Source organism: Pteronotus mesoamericanus, unplaced genomic scaffold, assembly GCF_021234165.1.
Source record: "Pteronotus mesoamericanus isolate MK-2021 breed Mesoamerican mustached bat unplaced genomic scaffold, CSHL_Meso_final scaffold_54, whole genome shotgun sequence".
Taxonomy (NCBI): domain Eukaryota; kingdom Metazoa; phylum Chordata; class Mammalia; order Chiroptera; family Mormoopidae; genus Pteronotus; species Pteronotus mesoamericanus.
In genome coordinates this window covers 31,714,215-31,738,868 of record NW_026555321.1, presented here as the reverse complement: position 1 = coordinate 31,738,868, position 24,654 = coordinate 31,714,215, and the positions used below count along the sequence as shown (strand labels likewise).

The window sequence follows — 24,654 nt, the reverse complement described above, 5'->3', positions numbered from 1 at the left end:
AAAGGACAAGGGCCGTGTACGGGGAGAGGCTCAGAAAAGTGCCACTCTAGGCTTGGGGAACTGAAGCCAATTGTTCCATGGGTGACACAGGGTGTCCTGTGTCCTGTCCCCAGGTTGCAGCCTCTGTCCTATGCAGGGAGAGGCACCAGGGCATCCCCCAGCTCTCTTCTCTCCCTCTCTTCCTTCCTTCTGTGAATAATGTTGAGCCCCCAGGCACTGTACCAGGTGCTGGGACCTGGAGGAGAAGGGCAAACAGCTCCTGCCTCCAGGACCTCACTGGCCACCCCAAAACCCACTCCCCAGCTTTCTAGACTCATCAGGAGTCCACCTTCTCTGGGAAGCCTTCTGTGATGGCACATTAACTCTTCATTGGGCACTGTCTTATTAATTGCCTGATTCTTTCACAAGGGTGGGGCCCATGCATGTTTTTGAAAAGAAATATTAGGTATAATTGTAACAACGATAACATCATTTTGTAAGTGTCCAGGGTCTGCCATACACTGCACAACCCCTTCATGTGGACAGCATTGGTGAGGTAGGTAGTGTTATTATCCCCATCTTACAGATAAGGCAACTAAGGCTCAGGGAGGTTACACTGAATTCTCCCAATGTCCCCTAAGAGTGAGCCAGTCAGGATTTGAACCTGGGTCTCTGGGGCCCTACTATTCTAAGCTGGAAGGATGTGGAAGAAACTGGGGTACGGGAGGGCAGAGGGAAAGGCATTACCAGAATGGAACAGAACCAATAGTGGAAAAGGAAGGAAATGAAGCTCAGGTGGGGGCAGAGGCCACACCTGGCCTCACAGAGGCCAGGTTTATACAACAGTTATCCCCAGAGTTAGGGAGAAAATCCAACACTGCCAGGCCATGGGAGCTGAGCCTATGGCCTGTGCTGGCAGCAGGTGGTGTCCTGGGTGGGTGGAAATAGATTTCTATGGCTTTAAACCTCTTCTATCGCTTGCAGAGATCTTTTTGTCTAAAATTAGCTGGATGTGAATGGGAAGGTTAATTTATGCGTGGCCTGGAGCAGTTTCCTATAGTGTGACTCAGAGGCCGGCTCCTTGCTCGCCTCAGCAGACTGGGGGCAGAGGATGTCCACCATGGCCAACCTGAGTCCCCGTCTGGAGTTGGCATAGCCCCAGGCCACATGGCTCTAAGTTGGGGGCTGGGGCTGGAAGATGAACATTTCTGTAAATCAGAAGAGGGCAAACAGGGCTGGACAAATGATGAACATAAGAAAGAATAAAGGAATGTTCTCTGGTGGCCCCACCCTACTCAGGCCCTCATCAGACAGAGAGGCCTTTAGAAGACTGCCCAGGTGCGCGTGCCTGGCTCAGGGCTGAAGGCACACCTAGGTGGTGTTCGTCAGAGCTGTGCTCCTAGCCTGCTTTGACGTGAACTGTGCCGATGACCTTGAGCGCTCATGCTCCCCATCTGTAAAACAGGATCATAACTCCTGCTTCCAGGCACATGTGTAATAATGACGCAGAATAACCTACTGCAACGTATGGCACCATGTGGGGACACTGACCAGTGTTCCAGAAGAGTCAGATTCCACCCTTTCTGGAAAATGTGACTGCGTCTTCTAGAGTAGTGATACTCATATTAAAAACAACAGCTGACATTTACTGGCTTGATCTGAATGAATAACAATGTTCACAACCCATTTTATTGATGGGGAAAGGTGGGGCTGAATCCTAACATACCACTGCCCATGTGCCAGGTGCTGTGCTAAGTTACCTCACTGTGTCCTCACCATAACATAATGAGGTAACCACTATCATTACCCCATTTTACAGGGGATAATGAGGAAACTGAGGCATAGAGAGATTGAGTAACTTGTCCACAGTCGCACAGCTTGGAAAAGGCAGGGCTGAGACTTGAACCAAAGTCTCACTCAAGTCTGGGGCCTGTGGCATGTTCTTCTGCCCCTCTCCAAGCCTCTTTCAGCTCCACCTGCATCAGGGAGTCCTTCTAGGGACCAATGCAGCAGGGGCTCTGGTTAATCCTACCTCAGGCTTTCCTCCTCCAAAGAGACCTTTCCCATCAGAGATCTCCTTTGGTCATTATGAGGTATTAGGAAACCAAAGCTTAGAGAGGCCAGACAAAAGTCCAAAAGGCACACACACAGCTGGCAGGGGGCAGAACACTAGTCGGAGCTGTTACTATTCTTTCCATTTTACAGATGAGAAAACTGAGTCCCCTATATTTTTCAAGTAATGCCTAGCTCTTGTAATGCATTGGTATTCTATGGAATTCTGTCCAAGAAATGCTGCTTATTCCATGCTACATGCTTTCCCTTTTCTTTCCTTCATAGCCAAACACATCCTCCTCCAGGAAGCCTTCTCTGACCTTCACTGCTCACCCACCTCACCTACCCTATGAGCTCTGGGGCCCTTGTTGCACTTGGTCTGGATTATTTGCTGTTTTGGTTGCTCAGACATCTGAACTGCTCCCTGTGGACTGGGGACTCAATGGCCATGCCTCAGGTTTTTTTTTTTTAATTTAATTTTATTTTTATTGACTTTATTGGGGTGACATTAGTTAATAAAATTATATAGGTTTCTGAGGTACAATTTTATAATGCATCATCTGTATACTATATTGTGTGTTCACCACCCTAAACCAAGTCTTTTTCCATCACCATTAAGTTATATACCCTCCTCTGTGCCATGCACCAGACTGGGTGCTGGGTGCACAGAGAAGAGCAGGACAGGATTCCTGCCCTCAGGTGCAGGACCAATGAGCCAGCTCGTAATGACCCTGCACAGCGCTGGAGTTTGGCAATGGGCCACTCAGTCTCCCAGGGTCTGAGAGATAGCCTGTCAGGTGGGAGGGGAGGGCAGGTTTCTTAACTCAGGGTCCATAGCCTGGCTTCAAGGGGCTCTGTGAAGTCACTGTTAGTGTGAGCCACATCTGTTGCATGTGGTTGGCTGTTTTTCTGGGGAGAAAGGCCACAGCTTCCATTCAGGCCCAGAGCCCAGAAACAGTTAAGGATTCCTGACTCAAGAGAATCTCCTGGTCCTATTGACAAGGCAAAGACCACTGGGCAATCCTGCCTCCTGGCAGGCTGGGTATGACACCCTGATGGCAGAGATGCGCACGGGCCATTCTGCCACAGGTTGGTGTTTCCACAAGGCTGAGGCTCAGGAGCCCCAAGGCAGAGACTGCTCCCATGGCAGGGCCACATGTGGTCATTCTCGAGACCTGAGCTAGAATCACAAAGTGAAGAGAGAATGTTTCCTTTATTCCCAATCTCCCTGACAAAACAACCAAACACCAAGAAAGAAACGGTTTTGAAATTTCAGCCCAGGCTCAGCATGTAGGCACAACATTAGAGACAGCAACCAATGTGGAAAGAAGGACCAGGCTTAGCTCTTCCTCCTGACCCAAGAGGGCCCCAGATGAAGAGGGACACCCTGACCCACTGGGTACAGTGGGGTGCAGGCACAGGCAACCACTAGACAGACTGGCAGGTTCCTGCTGAGCAGCTAGGTCCATGAGCTGCTGCTATATTTCAGCCCCTGTCCAAGACATCCCTGTGGTGAAGTATCATGGAGCCAACACAGATAGCAGTTGCCAGGGCTGTAGCCCTGGGTTTGAGCCTTCCACACCTACCTTCGACAGGTGAGGTTTTGAGGCGCCGGCAGATGGCTTCGGTGTCCCCATAAGTCTCCTTGATCTTGACCACAGCCTCAGTGCCCCGCAGCTCCATGAGGGAGCGGAGCTCCTCCATCGTGCACCCAAACTCGCCCCCATGGCCCGACTCATTTCTTTGGTTTTTGGAGTAAAAGTCGCTGTTGGTCATGTCACCCATGTTTGCCACAGTTCCCGCTCGGGGTGGGCCCGAGGGTCAGCGCGGGACAAGAGGCTGCCGGATGATGGCTCTGTGTGGCTGTCCTCAGCACAACCTCACTGGATGTCTGCAGCTCCTGGTGGCCGACTCCGGGTCCCAGGGGGAGGAGGAGGCTGAGGTGGGCTGACAACAGCAGTGGTGAACTCCAAGGGGTGTCCCTGGGTGCAGGGTGAAGTCCAGGGGCCAGAGGGGCTCAGGGCTGTAGACCCAGTAGTCTCCATTCATCAGGGCCCATGCTGCTCCCTGGAGCTGGCATCTACATGGTCAGGGGCGGTGGCTCCTGTTGGGGCAAGCACAGAGTGGTGACAGGGGTCAGAACTGGAAGCCTCATGGGATGGGTGCTCATGAAGGTCCTGTGTACATGTGCATACATGCCCACCCAAAATAACACCCATATAACCTAATATGGGTGCTTTGTATAACATTCATAGCATACCAGCACACACCGTAAATTCAAACATACTGGCACTCTCCTAGACACCCCATGATACATCACTCCCAAGGCACACACTGATGGACCTTCACAACACAACCCCGTCTCCTAATTGTCCACTGTGCTATGTAACACGCTGACTTCACAACATACGTTCTGGTGCACGCACACCCTCAGACACACAGAGTTCAGGGTATCCTGCAATGCCCAACTCACCTACATTCAGGGCCCACCCCTCTACCACACACACACAGCAATGCACAAGCCCCACTTCCCACACACACTGGTGAACATCCCCCTCTCTGCCATGTACAATATCACATGCAGTCACACTTCTAGGCACACATCTAACATCCCTACCTCCTTCCCTCAAAAATATCTGTACTCAGAGCCCCTCTCTGCACACATGAACCCCTGTTTCTCTCATCTTCCCACATGCATTCTATGCCCACACAATTTGGGGTATACCCCACCCCCCAAGTATAGATGCCACCCCTGTCCATGCCACTGATATACACTGTTCTTGCCACTTGGGTCTCCCAGGCACAGGGATGGGAGAAAGCCACCCACCTCCACCTTTAGCCCCCAACCACATTAATTAAGGCCCTTGCATATTCACCACGACATCATTGAACCCACCACTTGGCCCCCAGCATGAGCTGGGGTCCAGGGAGCCCTCACCTGGAGGCCCCCCACAGTCCAGCACCACTGACAGTGGCCTCCACGTTCCTCTGGGAGGCCAGGAGGAGAAGGGAGCACTGGCTTCTCACTGCCTGCCCGGCCACCTTGCAGGAGTGCGGCATCTGCAGGGCTGCCAGGAGAGAATCCAATCTGCCTGGATACCCAACACCAGTGGCCAAGGCCCCGGCAAGCGTTGGGTGACAAAGGGCCCCTGCTGAGCTCGGCTGGGCCTGGCACGGAGACTGGCTCCGCCCAGCAGCCTCAGACAGCTGGCCATCATAGGCCCAAGACAGTGAGGGGTGGGGGAGGAAGGTGGGACAGAGCCCCTGCCCCAGCCCCAGCTTCTCCCTCTTGTCCCATCCTCCACTCCATCTCTCTCCTTCTACAATCCTTTCCTCTTGCACAGAATTTTAGAGCCGGTGACATTTAGAGTTAATCTCATTTTTCTCAGTGAGAAACCTGAAGCTCAGTGAGGGAAAGTGACTTGTCCAGAGCCACAAAGATCAAAAGCAGAGGAGCCCAGAGGTGTCTAGCTTTCTGACCCCCAGCCCGGTGCTCTTTCCCCTTCCCCTAGGGGGCACTCTCTCCTTTCTCTAGGAAGAGCCGAGGCTGGTTGTTGCCGGAGTTAAGTGAAGCACACAGGATAGAATCAGAGCAATCCAGGTTCAAATCTGTGTTCTCCCAAATCCTGTGGAACCCTGGGCAAGTCCTTTAACTTTGATGAGGCTCAGTTTCTTCATCTGCAAGACAGCAGTCATTTTCCTCTTGCTACCTCCTAATTTACTGGGAGCTAATTATAAACCACGTTCAAATCTGGTGTTTCCATTGGGGTATGGGGCTTCCTGGCAAAGGGCTGGGAGTGTTGGAGCTGCAGCAGAAACTTGTCATGTCTTCCAGGAGGGCATTTTTTTTTTAACCTAAGGCTGCAGTAGGAAGCCTTATCTTTATACTGGGACCAACAAATGAAGCAGGGACCAAGGATGCCTGGATGTACAGATGCTGTAGAGGTTAACAGCAGGGGCTCTAGAAGCCACAATTTCTGGTCAAATTCTGGCTCCTCCACCTCCCAGCAGGATGGGAGGCAAATTAACTTTAGTTTTATAATCTTAAAAAAAGGAGGGGGAATAATAGGATCTACCTCACAGGTGTTATGAGGCTTAAATTAGTTATTTCACATAAAACACTTAGAACTGAGCTCAGTAATTATTGAGTAAGCACTCTGTATTTATTGTTATTATTACCAACCCATACAACCACTTCATGAGATAGAGAGTCTTATTATCCTCAAAGAACATATGAGGAAGCTGAGGCCAGGAGAGGTGATATAAACTGCCCAAGGTCACACAGCTAGTGAGTGGTGGAGTTGGGATTTAAACTCAGGCACTCTGGATCCACAGACATTCTCTTAATCAGGACTCTTTGCTGCCTCCCTTGGTTAATCTCTCTCATGGGGTTCTTAGGATGCTTAAATGAAGTGCCATATGTGAACAAAAGTGCTTTGCAAACCGCAAGGGACTTTCTAAACTTGAGGCACTGTTTTCTATCCATCCTCCTGCTACCTGTGGCGTGGATTGCAGGCACTGATAATTACATCTGACAGCACGAGCTATGAGCATCGTTAGCAGTAATTATATTTGTGATGACAATGGTAGGCATGAGTTAATGGCCTACTGGTAATTTTAATGACTATTGTATTAAGATGAACAATGATCTTCAACCATCTATCCACCCATCTATCCATCCATCCATCCACCCATCCAATAACTGTTTTGGACATCTATTGTGTTCCAGGCACTAAACAATCCAGACATGGTCCCTGCCTTCCAGGAGCTGAGAGTGGAGAAGAGACACAATTAAATGAGTGATTTCTGTATAACATGATGGGTTTGCCATGACAGAGAGTCCCAGGTGCTGTGGACACCCAGAGCAGGAAGATCTGATCTGCTTAGGGTACCAGGGAAGATGAGCAGGGAAAATTTAATTTCCTGCAGGTGAAGTAGGTCTTAAGCCAAAAGACAGATATGGAAGAATCTGAAATATATGATTGTCTATTGGTAAAAGGTCCAGAGGAACATCGTAAAAGGTGTAGGAAAGGACCTGCGTGAGCATGTCCAGAGGGATGAACGCTGGGGTAGCAAAATCAGTCAAAAACCAGAACTTTGCCCCTGTAGATGATAGACCTTTAACTTCCTTCTTTGAGATTTCCCACTATAGCTAGTTCTTCTGATGTGGCTTGCCCCCAGCCCCTGTTACCCCTTGCTACTGCTTCTCATCAGTGCATACATGAGACCAGCGCTGTTCTGGTCATCTTGGTTTTTCCTTCTAAGCTGCAGAACTAACTTTTGTATTCAACCTAGCTGTTCCTTGATTAGAGAGTTTAAAGTCTACTGGTACAGAAGTACTTGTATGTGCCACTCAAATGATATTCTGACAGGTGGACAGAGCTGAAGAACTGCTAGTTAGTGTAGCATCTATCAGATGCCTGAATTCTCCAGACTGGAACACTCTCCATTCCCCCAGCCTTTGCTGCCTTGACAGTAGCCTGTTCTGCTTAACTCAGTGTCCTTTACTTGGAAGCCTTCCCTGACCATGCAGGGCTGCGTAAATGCTCGATTCTTGCATGCCTCCTGTATCATACCATACTTTATTTATTGCTTGGGCCTGCTTAGCTGTCTCCCTTCCCCAGGAGCTTGAGAGCTCTGAGCGAGTAGTAGTTATGTTACTTTTGTACCTACTATGGTGTCTGGCATCCAGAGGCACTCAATAAATACTCAATGAATGAATGAATATCTGGATTAGGCCCTGTGCCATCCATCCATGGGAAGTCTTTGGATCTCAGTTTCTTCATCTGTAAAATGGGCTAGTGATTCCTACCCTGCCTATCTTACTGGTTCGCTGGGGGTAAGGAAAGATATTATAATCCGTAGTCACACATTTTTCTTTGAGATGCATCCCCTGCCCTCCACTTCCCAGTTTCCCTTCATCACAATGAGGCATGGGTGTGAGGCTGGAGCAGGCAGCTGTCCCCTCAGCCACAGCTCCCCAGACTCTGACATCTTTGCTGCCTTGCCCAAATACCTGAGGTACTACTCCATGGCTGAGCCATTTAATGAGTGGTGTGATCTTGCAGAAGTTATCTGACCTTGTTGAGTGGGCCTCACCTGCAAACTGGAGTTGACCCATCTGAATGACAGGCTGCTGTGAGGACCTGTGGAGACCCCTGTGTGTGTGTCTTGGTGTAGTTCCTGGCCAGAAGCAGATATTCTACAACTCTGGCTTCTGTATCCCCTCCTCCTACCCTGTTATTAGCAAGTGTGCCTACCTCATGGTTGCCATAAGGTTTATTTGCAACCAATTCTCAACACTGCAATCACTCCTGCCCTAAAAAACGGGCACACAGGCTGCTATGGACTGAATGTGTTTACCTTCAAATTAATATGTTGAAGCCCTAACTTCCAATGTGATGGTATTAGGAGGTCAGGGCCTTTGGGAGGTAATTAGGTCATGAAGGTGGAGCCCTCATGAATGGGATTGGTGTTTTTATAAAAAGTGACATGGGAGATTCCCTCTCAGCCGTGTGAGGACACAGCACAAAAACAGCCATCTGCAAGCCAGGAAAAGGGTCCTTACCAGAAAATGTGCTGGCACCTTGATCTGAACTTCTCAGCCTCCAGAGCTGTGAGAAATAAATTACTGTTGTTTAAGTAACCCAGTGTATGGTTTTTTGTTATAGCAGCTGAGTGAAATGAGACAGGGGCTTGGGCAGGGCGTATGACTAGTTCTGGGTCCAGAGAGGGTAAGAAAACACTAGGGGTCACACAGCCAACTGAGGGCAGAGCCCATTGAAAAGCCACTCCCTGTTTTCTAAGCTCCTACAGCAGCGTGACCTTGACCAAGCCCCTTTCCTCCGTAGGCCTCATGTGGAAAGTCAAGGGATTGGACTAATGTTCTCTGAGGTCCCTTCAGGCTCTGACAGTGCCAGGGCCTGCAGAATCCAGGAGAACATTCTAACAATATTGGATTTATGCATTTCAATTTCATCTTATTAGCATTTAAATGACTCTGTATTGTTACATTTGAATGACTCGAGAATAGGTTAGGGGAACCTTAATAAAAAGTCTTTGCCAGGAAGGACGCCTGCAAAAAAGAAGGTGCAATTTTTTTGTTGTTGTTTTTTTGTTTTTGGTTTTTTTTGGAGTTAATTTAACAAAGAAGGAATCTATCTTTTGCAGGAAGGATTAAAAAAGAAAACAAAACGTGAAACCAACAGCTTTTCAAATCCTACTGAAGGATGGTAGCTGGGACAATTGCAAATGAATTATGTGCTAAAAATAACTTTTGAATGCCAAGTCCTTCTGTTTTAAGATGTGCTGAATTTAAATGCCACCTTAATATGTATTTTTAAAGTCACCTTTTAAGAATTTTTTAAAATCCTCACCCAAGGACATGTTTATTGATTTTAGAGAGAGGGGAAGAGAGAGAAACATCAATCAGTTGCTTCTTGCATGTGCCCCCCAACCAGGGACTGAACCCACAGCCTAGGCAGGTGCCCTGACCAGGAACCAAACCGGCGACCTTTCAGTTTATGGGATGATGCTCCAACCAACTGAGCCACACCAGCCAGGGCTAAAGTCACTTCTTTTTTTATCATCTCTGGCAGCCATGACAGATGTAGGGGACACTGGACCCGGCTAGAAATCCTAGGTGATGGGGACTGTTGCTGCCACTGGTTAGTTTTGTGACTTGGGCAAGGCTCTTAATCCCTTTTGTGCCTTTGTTTCCTCCTCCCTAACAGGGCAACTTCACTACCTCATAGCATTTTGTGAGGACTAATTGAGATAGAGCTTAGGCAGGTCCTGGCACAGAGGATGAACTTGTTAAATGGCGACTATTCTTAGGATGATAACTCACTCACTGCCTCTATCCTTTCTCTGCTCAGCCAGAATGTCCCCCACATTCCTGTGCTTATGCACAACTTAGATTGACAGAGCTATACCCACAGGGCCGCTAGCATAGCTTGAAAGGCTGGTGAGGGTCCCCACTTATTGGCACAGCATACAAGGCTAGTGTCCCCTTTGCTCTGGTTTTGACTAATCAGTTCTTTTGGGGTTAGACACTTTCTTTCCTCTCCTAGGTGCAAATTCTGGCCTTTCTGTAGGGCCTTCTGCCCCCAGCAATGGGAACCCTCCACCTTGGCTATGACCCAGGAAAATGGGTGAACTCAGCCAGCAGCCAGAGACAAAGGGACAACTGCTCCTTCCTACCCAGCCTCACCCAGGCAGCTGCAGCTGGTGTCTGAGATGGCCCTCTCTGGGAGAGGAAAGGTCCTGTCTGCATGTGAGTACGTGTGTGTGAGGAGAGAGCCTGATGGACCTGTAGTGACTATGTGAGTGTGAGTGAGGATGTGCATGCTAGTGTTGAGTGTGTGGCGTCAGTGTGGATGTGCAAGATCACTGTGAGTGTGTTATGTTAGATGTTTATCATGGCCAGTCCATAGTCTGGGGCACACCTGGGTCAGGAGTGCGGAAATGTTAGTGTTGAGTCGGGCCTGTAAGTGACTCTGTGTGTGTGTGTGTGTGTGTGTGTGTGTGTATCCCTGTGGTATGTCAGCAAATGTGTACTTAGTGTAGATGGCCCCAGAGGACAAGGTTTGCCATGAGGTACTATTGGACCGTCTCAGCATGAGTGTGTATCTGTGAGTGTGAGTGAGAGAGAGATGTCTGTGCCCACACCTGCCTCTGAGTATACAAGCCCCACAGTGAGTGTGCATCGGAGCTGACAATGAAAATCTCAGCTTTGAATTCTCACAGATGAGGAGAGAGAACTGGGAAGGAGGAAGGGGACTGAAAATGAATACCTCAAAAGTGAATTTAGTGCTATTTTTAGAAAATTCCTATCCTGCTAACCAGAAAAGGAAAATGTAAAAACAATAAAGTCTTGCAGAAACAGCCATGCATCAGCCCCAAAAGTACAGATGGCAGAAGCAGGGCCAGAGGGTGGGTTATTAGGGACCTTAGGGCTTTTTTTGTATCTTCCGAACCTCATGCCTATCCTGAGGGGAGGGTAGGTTCAGCCCTTAGCTGCCTACCAGGCTCAACTCCCTGTACTATTCCCTGTTCTCCAGAAAAGTGGCCGATGTTAGATGGGAGAAAAACGCCATTTCTAGTCCTCCAGGTATCTCACATACTTATTCATCCTCCCACTTATTTACCCACCAGTCCATCCATCCTTCTATCCATTCATCTATCCATGCAGGCGTCCATCCAGCCACCTACCCAGCCATCCATCTATGCATCCATCTATCCACCCACCTATTCATTAGCTGTCTATCCATCTGTCCGTCTGTCTACCTCTCCATCCTTCTGCCCTTTCAATCAGCCTAAGGTGGTACATATCCAAGTTACTGAGATTCTGAGAACAGCAAGAGAGGTGCTCAGACTCTGCTGTTTAAGGTCTGATCCCTCTGCCATAAAGAGCTCCCTGTGATACCTCCGAGGTCAGGATCTGCAGCCTGGGTTCAGTGATTCCTGCAGAATGCTTGCTTCAAATTTTGGGAGTATGTAATCCAAATAGCACTTGCTTAGGAACCAGATCTTCTGGGTCCTGATCTTGGCTTGACCACTACTATTAACAGTACTTGCTTAGTGCATACCTCCAGGGCTGTGTGGTATCACTGTCCCTACCTTACACATGAGGAAGCTGGGACTCAGAGAGGTTACAGATGGCTAAGGCCATACAGGTAGGACTTGGTGCAGTTTAAATATATTTGCTCTAGTCCAAAGCCTCCATCTTTCCTCTGTGCCCCACTGCCCTTCGCCAACTTGCAATATGGCCTTGAACCAGAGCCTTCTCTCCTGTGCCTCAGTTTCCTTTTCTGTAAAGCAAGATGGGGTTTGGACAGATACTCAGTCTTGAAGGGCCATTGTAGCACCATCCTCTAAGATTTTCCCATCCTCTGAGATTTGCTTCTTAAGGCACAGATACTTCCTCGGGCCTCCTTGCTGCTGTGTCATCCCCAGCAGGAGCAGTCATCACCAATGCAGGCCAAGTCCTACTTGGCTGGAGGCTGAAGGAAGGAGAAATGCCCTAGAACTCAGTAGTCATGAGCTGATCAAAATTCACTTGCTGCCTTTGACATGCATTGCTGTTCTTGAGCCTCAGCAGGGCAGTGTCTGCTTTCCAAGATTTGTACCCTTGTTATGCTCCTTCTTTAAAAATATTTCCTTAAAAAACCTTTGAGAGTTTTTTGATGAAGCTAAAACAGTAAAGTCACCACAGATGGAGGCAAGAAAGCCTAGCTGAGGCAGAAAAGGGCTGGAGAGACTCCACTTTAGACTGCAGAAAGGGGACATGCATTAAGAAGGCTGTGAACTGTGGCTCTGCCTGGAGTGGACCAGCCACTCTGGACCTTGTTCTCTGGTCCCAGCCAAAAGCCTTGGATACTTCTCTAGCCTCAGCTCTCACCTGCCCTACTCTCCCTAGAGCTGCACTGACCACCTTGAGGCCCTTTGCTGTCCTGGCTGCCCGTGGCCTCCAGATCCTAAATGGCTACAATGAAACTGTCCCATCCTACCTTCATCTCCTTCCTTTTTCGTGGTTACAAGCAGAGGCCTGAAGGAAGGACAAAGAATGAGGATAACAGCAATGCTTAGACAGCACCTACTGTGTGCCAAGCACTGTTCTATGCACTTTACATTTCTTATCTCACTTAATCCTTCACAACAACCCAATGATACAGTAACTGCTAGCCTCTATTTTACAGAGGGGAAAAAAGGGAAAAAGAGATTGCAGTGACTGGTGTAAGGTCCTCGGTTGGGAGTAGTAGAGTCAGATCTGACACACACACACAGATACTCATAAGGGCACCTGAGGCTCACTCACATCTCTTTTTCCAACAGACCAGACTCTTGCCCCTTCCTCTGGTTTCTATAGTGAAGCACAGGGTTCTGCTGTGTAAGTTACTTGCTGGTTGGTGAGTCTTCAGTAGTCACCTCTGACCGTGGAGGGCTGGGGCCAGGGAGCTGTCTCTGGGGATAAAGTACTGATGGATGGATGGAGGTGGGTGTTGGGGAGGGATTGGGTGGCTGAGGTCAGGGAACCTGATAACTGCAGGCCCCCACTCCCTGCAGGCTGACCAGCAGAGGCTGGGATTGAGCACTGTCCACGTGGTCCCGGTGCTGATTGACAGCCCTCTGGGGAGGACAAAGAAGGAGGCTCTGAGGAACTGTCTCCATTGGGAGCTGTTCTCAAAGCCACGGTGCTGACTACGGGTTTGGGGTGGGCTTTAAGAATGGCATAACACGGAGCTGTCCACATGCTGTAGTGCTGACACAAAGCAAAAGGGTTAAAAGTGCCCCTAGGATCTTTCTAGGATAGCAGTGCTGACCAATGGAGTATGGGTTGACTGGGGGGTGGGGTGGGGTGCACAGAGCCTTTTCCATGAGCTCTGTGAATAGGCATAGGGAGTTGTGCCCAGATATTTGGTGCTGACACTCAAAGTTGGGTTCTCAAGCAACGGGGTACCCTAGTGAGCAGTTGTGAGCCAACAAATGACACTGCAAAAGGCCACTCAGGGCCATTTAAGTGCATGTACAGAGGACTCACCTTGGCCTATCAGTGCCATCTGTCATTGAGGTCAGAAATACCACCATGAGTGATCCATTCTTTTGTACTGTGCATGGTCCTTTCCTTCTGGTTCCTGCTGGAACCATATTTAAGTGGTGGCATCTCAGTCTGACTGAGTTTGTCAATTTTTTCCTCTATGTGTTGGGGTAGGAATATTCATCCACAGGCAGATTCATGCCAGGGGATGAATCTAAGTTAGGAGATTACCTTTGAATAGCTAGTGAGTCCTTTGGGATCCAGAACAGAGAGGCAGGAAGATAAGGTGTGGGGGGAAGTCACTCACTGTGGGCTGAGAATACAGGCTACTAATCACAGCCTCCTGACTGGCCCCTCAGTCCTCCTTCACTGTTCCTAGGGTGATGCTGATGGTGACTGCCACTTACTGAGCAGCTTCCATGTGTCAGGAGCTGTGTTAGGCTTGAACACACCTTATTCCACAATAAGCCCACAGAGTAGGCATTATTATGGCAGGGAAACCATGGCCCAGAGAGGAAAAATAACATCATGCCCAGGGTCACAGAGCTAGCAAGTGGTACAGCGGGAGCAAAGCTGGGACCTATCTGACTCCAAAACCAACATGTTATGTTGCCTCTCAGATTGAGCATACCACTCCCTGGATTAAAAACCATGGCTGGCTCCCCAGTGCCATCCAGGATCCTGCCCAGTTGGCTTGGAGCCAGCCTCTCTGGGCTCTCATCTAACTATACTCTTTGCATTTCCAGAACAATTAATGCACGCTCCTGCCTCCCACCCTTCGCACACACTGTCCCCTCTATCCAGGACTGTCTACACCTGCTTTCCCATTAATCAAAACTTTCCTCTCCAAGGCCTAGCATGCCAACTTCTCTAATTCCCCTGTTGTAAATTTCAACCCTCTTCCCACTGCCAGCCCATCATGTGTGGCTTATTCCTCGATATCACACCCTCCATCCTCAGTGTTGGGGTGAGTCTTGCCAGCTTGTCTCCCCCATTAGACCATGAACATCCTGAGAACAAGGCCTCCCCAGCCCTCAGCACAGCATAGGTCTCCACCAGTACTGGTTCCATGACTGAGAAAGCAATATGACTATAAAAGGACAAGTCTTAGGGTGCAGTCTGCATTTGAAAAGTGGACCTGTTCAGTCAGGTGGCAGGAGGAGCTGATGTTGACTGTACCCAGGTGTGTGCCATAGCCTTATAGGCAGCAACTTGGCAAATCTGTGCCTGAACTCTATGAAGTAGCTGCTACCAGCATCCCATTCCACAGATGAGCAAATGGAGGCTCTGCCAGGATCCATTTAAGGTTAAGGAGGCTGCTCAGGATCACATAACTTCTGGATTTGAATCCCGGCAGTTTGCCATCAGAGCCCCTGCTTGGAATCTTCAGCCTAAGTACTCCCCATGATGACTCAGAAGCCCTATGCGGTGGTAGCTCAGGCAGTGGGGCACACTGAAGCATTTGGAGTCCAGTGAGGAGATGTGCCAGCCTTTATGGACCATGTTGCTCAGGACTGCGTCTTTTGCCACATCATGTTATGCCCTGCGAAGGATCCCTGAGGGCTGGCCATTGTTCTTTTCTCCTCCTGCCTCCTCCCCATTTTCCACCCAAAGCTGTAGGTCAGGGATAAAATCAGGGCAGGACACTCAGAATCTAACAGGAAGTAGGCCCAGGCTCAAGTCCAGGGACAGGCGGGGTGCTGGGAACACAGGATGCCTCCCACAATGAGCTTGTCCTCTGCATTAGCTGCTCTGGCCCCAGACACAACCCAACCTCAGCCCCAGACTCTGATTCCAGAATCTCACACCCTGAGGGCCTACGGAATCTCTTTGGCTCCTGCATTCAGCAGGTCTGCATGCTGATTAGTGACCGCCCTGCCGGCCAGCTCTGCAGTCTTCCTCTGACTTGGCATGGCTGTCCCGGCCACTGCAGAGACGAACAGAATCCGCCCGGCACCTTGAGCAGATGGTGCCACTTCTAAAAATAACACCATACCACACTCCCCGGTGCAGCCGAGTCCTGCCGACAGAAGGGGGTGCGGGTGGGGGTGAGGGCTGCTAGCTGTGCTCACCAGCCATCTGCGCAGGGACAGATGAGAATGCAGCCTCCCAGGGGATTCAGACCCAGGGGACCCCAGCCTTGCTGAAGCTGTGCAGAACCATGGCCTGCTGTTGAGGTTCCGAACCCCAAAATGAAAGTGAGCAAGGCCACGGTGGTTGTGTACATCTTGACTCCCCTCTGTCCCCATAATTGTGACTGCCCCAGTAACCCCACCTCCACCCAAACTGCCCTCTTTTTGCCTGTTAGGGTCCATCTCATGTCGGGGTCCCTAAATCTATCATCTCCAGTGCCATCTTCTCTTGGGAACTTCCTCCCACTCCCCAAACTTCTTTTTTAAGAAGTAGATTCTTAAACCACTTCTCACTTGACTCCCAACTTAGTAGGGTCAGAACCCCTTTGTTGGAGGCTTAGAGACCGAGAGATCTGGGCTAGAACCCTCACTCTGTTATTACTGAGTGGCCTTGAGGAAATCAAGGCAACTCTCTGGTCTCAGTCATCAGACCGCTAAAATGGGGACAACCATCATTCCTACATCACAGGGTGGTTGGGAAGATACTGTGAGTCTATGAAGGATCACCAGTATTTGCAAAGCTTGATAGAAAAGCCAGAAGAGGCCCTGCTTCCCTAAGCTCATTTCAATCCAGGGATCAGAAGGGACCTCAGGGGTGAAAATCCCTGCGATGTCTAAGTCCCTTCACCGCAGCTGTGCAAAGTCCTCCAGGGAGTACTTGTGTGCCTCCCTTGACAGGGGTTCACTCCCTCCTTCCATGACAATCTGTGTCAGTGCTGGTGGTTACAACGTTCTTTAGGTTAAGCTTAAATTTTCTTCTATTTTTATTGTTTCGTAGTTAATGGGCAGTTTATGACTCATGCAGAATATCTCTGCTCCCTCTTTTCCACGGAAGTTCATGTTCATGAGTGCATAAATGTGTGTGTATGTGTCAGGGTGGGGCATAATGTGTGCATAGTTGTACAACCAGGCGTGCATGTACAGATGTGTGTCTCTGCATGTCAGGGCAGGACAGGGCGCATGTGTGGTTGATTACATGTGGGGTATGTATAGCCTGCTTGCCACAGACATCTCACCCCTGTCTCTGGGGCTGTCTATGGGGTGGCCCTGGACCTGTGAACCCAGAAACCATTCCATCAGATGATGTTAGCTCTCAGGGAACTCTGCCATTAGGGTTCGCCCTGAAAAAAATGACAGTGATGACAGAAATGGCATTTTATGAGTTTTCATAAAATGTTTTTCAGTTTGAAGTCCACAAAACACCCACTGACTTTTTCTATTTCATAAGTAGGAAACAGGGCTAAAGAAATTCAGAGGCTTATGGCAGGTTCCGCAGAGAGTGACATCTTCGGGGAGTGACTGTGGGGCTCAAGATCCTGCACAGAACATGCACCTCCAGAGCTGGTCACTCCCAAGCATGGGTACATAGGCCTGGAGCAAGCCTGGCTAGGAGGTTTACCATTAGTTGTCCTTGCTCCACTGCCTTCTCTCTTTGGGCCTCAGTTTCTCCATCTGTAAAATAAAGAGGTTGGACTAGATGGCTTCTGAGAGACCTTCATATGCTGACTTGTGATAAGTCTTGGATGCTGGGTCAGGCCAGGGAAGGAGGCCTCCCTTGTTCCCGACACCCCCCAATTCCAATGGGCACGTGTTTACCCTCAAATCAGCCAGTTGTCCTCTGGACACTGAGACATCTATGGTGGGGAATTTCTTGTTTTAATAATAAAAAAATCAACTCAGAGCTGCCTTGTGCACCACCTGCCATTCCTTAGCACAAGCTGTTCCCTCCCTTCTGCCTCTCTGCCTGGTAGACTCCTATTCATTTTGCAGAGCCCAGCTCAGAAGGCCCCTCCAAGTGAACCCTATGCCGAGCCCACTCTCCAGGCAGAGTGAACTGATCCCTCCATGGGTCTTAGCTGTTCATGTCCTAGAGGGCCGGGGACTGTGTCCATCCATTTCTAGGTCCCCAGTGCACCTGAAAGACACAGGTGGTGCCAAACAGAAGCTTAATGAGTGGCTGTAGGAACACATAGCTTGACCTCAGAAAGAGAGAGAGCACAAGATTGCCTGGATCATGAACTCATCCACTTCTTCAACAAACACTTGAGTTTACCAAGGTAGAGAACACACAAAGAGCACCTTCTGTATACCCAGCACTGGCCTACAGGAGTGATCAAAAAGGAATGGAGGTAACATTTCCGGCAGGAAGGTGGCCACAGTAATAATGGTGTCAAGATGGCAGTAACAGTAATACAAATAATTATAAGAGCAGCTAAGCTATATTACTATCAAGTGCCATACCTTGTATTCAGCTGTTTCCAGGCACGATCTTGCTCATACCCAGGATAGGCCCTGGGGTTAGACACTCCTCTTCATTGTACAGATGAGGAAACAGATTCAGACAGTCGGGTGGCTGACCAAGGTTGTATTAGGGTTCTGAGTCCCAAGGCTATGCTCATAACCTTGGCAGTCAACAGATTTCCAGACCCAGAATCAGCAGAAATGAAGCTGCCCCATGGTGGGGACACCAGTGGAGTGAAATGTTGTATTCAGGGGGGAGAGAGAGACCCAGGGCCACCCTGCTCCTCCTTGAGGTGGAGGAACAGTGCCTGGCATCCAAGTGGCCTGGGTCTGGGAGGAGGCCCCCAGGATATTGCTAGCTTTAGCATGCACCAGGGAATCCCCAGTGGGGTTCTTTATCTTGCACTGCTGACAGGTGTGAGGTGGGGGCTTTGGCTGACCTGGCAGCCTGGGTGTGAGAGGCGGGAAGCAGATGGCAGCCCCTTCCTGTATTTGGAAGAAGTCGAGGGTGAAATCCTGGAGCCATCAGCCTGACCACATCACCTGCTGTTAGAAACAGCCCCCAGGCCAGAGGGCTGGCAGCCACCCAATGTGGCTTTGCTGACGAATGGCAGGCTCTGAGGAGGCATGGCCACAAGCCCAGTGCTCCTCCATGGATAGCATCGCTATCTTCTTATTAATGAGGACTGTCACTGGAAGGGGTTCTTCCCAGTGTGACCTCCTTTGTCTCCCCTGTGACCATGGGGCAGAGGGGCAGACTGCCCATTTTAAAGATGAGGGGACTGAGGCTCAAAGAGGACAAGTAACTTGCTTGACACAGGTCACTCAGATACAGTGCTGGGATTAGGGTGAGGCAAGTAGACACCTAGGGTACAAAATGCGAGGAGGTGCTATCAGGTTCCTGTAAATGCCAGATCTCCCCCCTCCACAAGCTGTCACCTTAAGCACCCATGGGTCTACTTATTCCTCCCCTACCTCAAACACAGGCAGAGATAGAAAATCTACAATGGGACTTCAAACCCACTTAGGTGACTTTGTGGATGATGCAGCCTATACCCGGAATCGTCAAAGATGTTTGAAGCCAATGTCTCAGCAATCAGTCCCTGAGCAATAATGGATTTCAGGGGAAACAGTTCATTTCTCACCTCTATTCATTTGGCAAACTTTTGCTGTGGGAGTCAGGAGCTGTGGGATGCAATGCAGACGGAGTGGAACTGGACACAGCCCCATTCTCAAAAACCGTGCTTTGTTCCCTCTGGCATGGTGACTGAACATCATTACAATTTAGTAAAAATAATTATGATAAGCTAATATTTATGGAGCACCTTCTATGTGCCAAGCACTTTATACACGTCATCTCCCTTGACCCACATCACTACCCTATGAGGCAGGTATTCTTATTGTCCCCATTTTGCAGAAAAGAAAACTACGGCAAATAGGAGGTAAATAACTTGCCCTTAGGCAGAACACAACAGAGCAGGGATGGATGGTCAGTAGAATATTTGTTGGGTGAATGAAAGGAAACATGGGAGAGGTCATGCAGGGAGACCAGGTGAATATACGGGTGATACGGTTTCTTAAGTGTGGCCATGAAAATTGCCCTGGGAGCTCCAGGAGGTGGCATCAGGCCTCCTTAGGGCAGTGCTAAGAGAGAGTCAGGGAATTCTCCACGCTTTAAAACAAACTTGGGCTGCAAGCTTCCAGGATGATGGTGACGGTGACAGCTGCTGTACCTGTTAGCAGTGAGAGGAGGCTCCAGTTTCTCTCTGAGTCTGACCACGTGCCCTACCTATAAACATATCTGAGGCCAATGGTCCCTCTTACCCTGAGAAAGTGGGTTCTCAGACAGGCTGGACCTGGGCAGGTATAAGAGGAACAGAAGGCTCCTCCTGGGCTGGTCTGGGTAAGGGTCGTTGGCCTGATCCCCGTGCTAGGGCTCTGGCCTGGAGGGAGGAGGCTGCAGCTGGACACCCTGACACCCAAGCCTTCTGAGCTCACGCCTTGGTTGCCAGGCAACTGTGCAGCTCAGGTTTCGGGAGCTGAGGACAGGGCCTGGTGAGGACGTCAGTATATAATATTAGATATGGCCCAGACTAGTGGGGCTGCTTGAGATACAGAAATCTCAGACCTGGGCAGGACCTGAGTGGTCCTGTGATCATTTTGCAGATGGGGAGACTGAAATGTGGGAGAGAAAGGGTGTTGTCTGAAGTGACCAGGGAGTTAGTGGTATAGGCAGGGTCATCTCCGCCAAGAAGGCTGGAATAGGAAGAACAGTTCAGAAAGTGATGGCAAGTGTACTGCCATGTACAGGGCACTATACCAATGACTTCTCCCACCAAGGCCCAATTAGCCGCAAAACAACACTGCAAGGTGTAGACATTTTCACACTTGTTTCATAGATGAGGAAACTGAGGCTCAGAGAGATCGAGATCATCCAACTGGTGAATGGTAGCAGTCAGATTAGAACCCATATCAGTGTGACTCTGAAGTCCCCAAGTTTCAGCTGGCCCCTGCCCTGCCCCCAGGGACTAAGAGGAATAGAATGAGGACTGAAGGACCTTCCTCATAGCTGGCATCTCTGATCTCCTCAGTAACACCTAGAGGGGGAGAGTAGGAGTATTACTCTTCCTATCTCAGTACTGAAGATGCTGAGCTCAGAGGGTTAAGTGGTGGTCCCAACATGACCTAACAGGTACTGATGTAGGATTTAAACCCACAACTCTCTGGTTTCAAGGGCTGGGTTGACCCATTATCCTAGTTCAGTGGGAAAGGCCTGGGGTGGTGCCCCTATGCCAGGCCTCCCAGTATCAGGCAATTCTGCCCCACCATCCCCCAGCAGGTGGAGATTTCTGTGGGACAGGACCCCGCTCCTCAGCCCGCAAGAGAGGAAAGCCCCAGCACAGAGCCATGACCTTTGATTTCAGGCTACTGGACCTCCCCCTCTGTTGCCCACACCCATGCCTCCCAGCAACCTGAGCCTGGGCTGGACAAGCAGGTTGCTATGGTGACAGCACATTGGATACTGACCTGAGGACCCACTGGCAGCACAGGGGAAGGCAGGCCTTGCCTCAGAGGGATGGATGGAGGGGTAGAGGACAGGGACCCTGGGGACCGTGCGGCAGTGAAGGTTGCTCTGTGGGCCAGGCTGAGCACAAGCTGCTATTTATAATTCTGCTGAATGGGCCCAATAACCTGACCTGCAGTCCGACGCTGGGAAGCCCAGCAGCTGCACAGAGGAGAGGACACAGCTTAGAAACCTCCTCCTGGCCCCTAGCTCTGAGCACAGGGGTGGGGGAAAGCCAGGGGGAGGACAAAAGGCTCCCTTCCCCCTGCTATCTCCTTTAGCTTCAACATCCACCTGTCTGCCCAATCCTGCCTTCATCTCTGTGTCCTGGGCCAGGCTTAGCTGGGGTGGGAGGTGGGGGTGTGCGGTGGGTAGGTAGGGGGAAGGCAGCAGGGCTAAGGCCTAGATCCTGGTCTTAAGAAAGATCAGAGAGTGTGCATGCGCATGTGTGCACCTGTGTGCTAGGATGCCTCCCATTGGAGGGAGAGGATGGTGTAGAGGTGGAGGAGAAAGAAAGGGGAGAAAGAAGCTGTAAGGCAGAGAGGAATTTGAGAGGCTAAGGGTGGGAGGGAGAGGGGGATAGGGGAGAGAGAGAGAACGAAAGGCAGATTTTAAAAGAGAAAGTGAGACAGAGAGGACAGGAGAAGGGGGGTAGATAGAAAGAGGAAGGAGAGAGTTGGAGAGAGGGAGAGAAAGAGAAAGAAGGAAGGAGGAGGGGGAGGGGGAGAGAGAGGCAAAGAGCCAGAGGAACTGGAGCAGAGATGGGTACATGGAGAATGGGAGTCAAGACCCAGGGGCAGAGGGAGAAGGCAGGGCCGGAGCTCCCAGAGCATGTCCTCTTTGGCCCTGGTGGTCAAGCTGCTGGCCCAGAGGCCAGAAAGCAAACATGACTCAGGTCTCATGGGGATACCTGAGTGGCCTCTATGTGGGAACAGAGAGGGGCTACTTTATGGTGCCTGCACTGACTGCCCAGCTGCCTTGGCCTGGGTGGGAGCTGTGGCCTAGGCATCCCTCTTCCAGGCTTTCTTGCCACCTGGGGGCACAGGCAAGGGCAAGGACTGCTCCAAGGTCTCTGGAACCTGTCCAAGAAAGGCATGGTGGAGACTCCTGGGTCTCACCTGGCTGTATGCCCTTGGAACTGGGTTATTTTGGGAGATGAGCAGCCAGAACACATCCCTCTCCTCTCTTGTTCATGGGTTACTGGCTGCTGACTCAAAATATTCTCTCAAGGAAATTATCACACAGAAATCCAATGTCACTTTTTCTGGAGGGGCTTCCCTGACTCTCCCAGATTTAATCCTTGGCTCAGACAGAGCCTAACTTGTAGCTTCATTAGCGGGTGCATCCAAAGCAACCACAGGCAGAGCCTTACTGCCCATCTCCCCCATCAGACTATGAGCTTAACAACAGGCAGGTCTGGTTCTCCAGTGCCAAGTGTGATGTCTGACACACATAGCCTTAATAAGCAGCACTAACAACCCTACAGTAGCAGCATCGGCCAATGTTTATTAAGCACTTAGGACATCCCAAGAACTTTACATGCACCATCTCATTTAACCTCTGAGTAGCCCTATGTGTAGGTTTCATTAGCAGGCCCCATTTTACAAAGGAGAAAACCAAGGCTCAGAGAGAATAAGTGGTTTGCCTAAGGTCTCAGAGTTGGGAAGTTGTTGAACCAAGATCTGACCTAAGGCAGTCTGATATCACATGACTGCAAGGCATACAGCATCCCTTGCTCTACTGATTACTTCCACTTCCATGACTACGCTCAAGAACTTTCTGTGGCTCTCTAGCACCTCTAGGATCAAATCCAAACATCCCATCTGGTGCTAGTTCCTTTCCTCTACTTGCCCTTCCATTGTCCTTTCAGGTATCATTCTCTCTCCCCTGATCTCTTGCTTCTAGGCCTCCTTCTGCTATCTTCTGACTTATTCATGCAACAGTTATTTAATGAGCATCTACAGTGTGCCAGGCACATTGTGCTTGCTCCTGGGGAAGACAGATGGTGAAAAGTGCTTTGAGGGGAATATGGCATTACACCCAACTGCCAGGGCCAGTGTGTCCCAGACAGTGAGAACAGCACAGGCGAAGACCCTGAGGTGGGGGTAAGGGGGGTGGGGCATGCTTTTATTAACCCAGAGAAGGCCATCATGGCTGGGGCCTGTGAGTGAGGGAGAGCGAGAAAAAGTGAGCTCAGACAAGGGCCGTGGCCAGACTGTACAAGGCTTTGAAGCCACAGTGGAGTTGGATTTTATTCCAGGTGCAGGGAGTACCTCTAAAGAATTTTAGGTGGCAGATTAGTGGGAAGCTTTTTTTTTTCCTTTTAAGATCTATCATTCATTGGAGAATGAACTATCATGGGATGAGAAGCAGAATAGGGAGAAAGAGGTGACTACTGCGTCATCCAGGAAAATGGGGACAGGGTGCTGAATGCAGGGGTGTCAGTGGTGTAGAGGAAACATGGGCAGGTGGGAGTTAGGACGTGGAATCAAGAAGCTGAGCTGCAAGAAGAGAAGGAGCATGGCTGATAAAGACTCTGCCTTCAGAAAGTGTGGATGGCAGTGTCATTTACTGGGATGGGAAGTCGGGAAGGAGTGGGTTTTGGGGAGGGTGGGCATGATCAAGAATCCTGTTTTGGACTTGTTAACTTTGAGATGCTTGTGAGGTGTCCAAGGAGAGATGCCAAGTGGCCAGTTGGATGATGAGTTGGGAGTGCAGAAGAGAGGCTCCAACTGAAGATATAAATATGGGACTCAACAGCTTAGGGATGTATTTAAAGCCATGGGACAGGGTGAGATCATCAGAGGAGAGAGTGTAGTGAGAGAGGCTCAGAGATGAGCCCGCAGCAGCCATGTAGCCACAATGGTGGACCTAATTAAGGTGACTTCCCTGCTCAACAGCCTTCAGTGGCTCCCTACTGTCCTCAGAACAAGGTTCAAAATCCTTAGCCTGGCACACAGGCCCTGTCTACTTCTCCAATCTCATGTCCTTTGACCCCTTCCTTGTATTCTTTCTTCCAATAAAAATAAGCACCTTGTGAGGTTCCACACCTCCAGACTTTTGCCCAGGCAGGTCCCCCTGCCTGAGGTGCCCTCCTACAGGCAAGGGTGAATTCTAACTTTTGCTCTACTAAAGCCTTTCTAACCTCCAGGGCAGACTTTGCAAACCCTCCTCCACATTTCTATGGCCTTCTGGACATACCACACTATTATTGTCTTTCTGGGAGCTCCATGGCAGAGGGCGGCTGGTCCATCTCTGCATCTTGGGCCCAGCATGTCCAAGGCTCGTGGTGAGCCCTCATGCCCAAGAGTCTGAGATATACTATCAGAACTGGGGTGGGCTAAGCACATGGACTTCATCACTCTCAGTATGAGCCTGGGCTGTTGCTCTGAACACACTTGGAGGATGGAAGGTTAACAGAGGGAGGACGTGAGTGGGTGCGAGAATGAAGGGTAGTCACACTGGTCACTTGCTGGGCCTTCCACCTGCCACTGCAGCAGCAAGGGGGTGGGGAAATGGAATGGCAAATACAGGGGAAAAAGAGCAGTGAAGTTTATTTTTCTTACTATTGCTCTGAGCTCATCATGAGAGACTTTATTGTTTTAGAAATCAAAGGGGACTTGGCCTGGAGGGGTCATGCAAACTCC

General features: G+C 50.0%; 1 protein-coding gene across 14 annotated transcripts in view; it reads right to left on the bottom strand.

Moving 5' to 3' along the window:
* Window positions 1-24,654, bottom strand: part of ATP2B2 (ATPase plasma membrane Ca2+ transporting 2) — a 210,642-nt gene that overhangs the window by 127,619 nt on the left and 58,369 nt on the right. For 12 of the 14 annotated variants that reach the window (XR_008530964.1, XR_008530965.1, XR_008530966.1 and 9 more), the window contains one exon: window positions 3,618-4,135. Coding sequence is in view for 11 of the 14 variants with exons in the window: in XM_054595305.1 (XP_054451280.1) it covers window positions 3,618-3,816 (199 nt within the window). In the remaining 3 variants the exon portion in view is untranslated. Of the gene's footprint in view, window positions 1-3,617; window positions 4,136-17,101; window positions 17,155-24,654 lie in introns of all 14 variants that reach the window. The other 2 variants (XM_054595303.1, XM_054595304.1) reach the window with 1 other exon arrangement.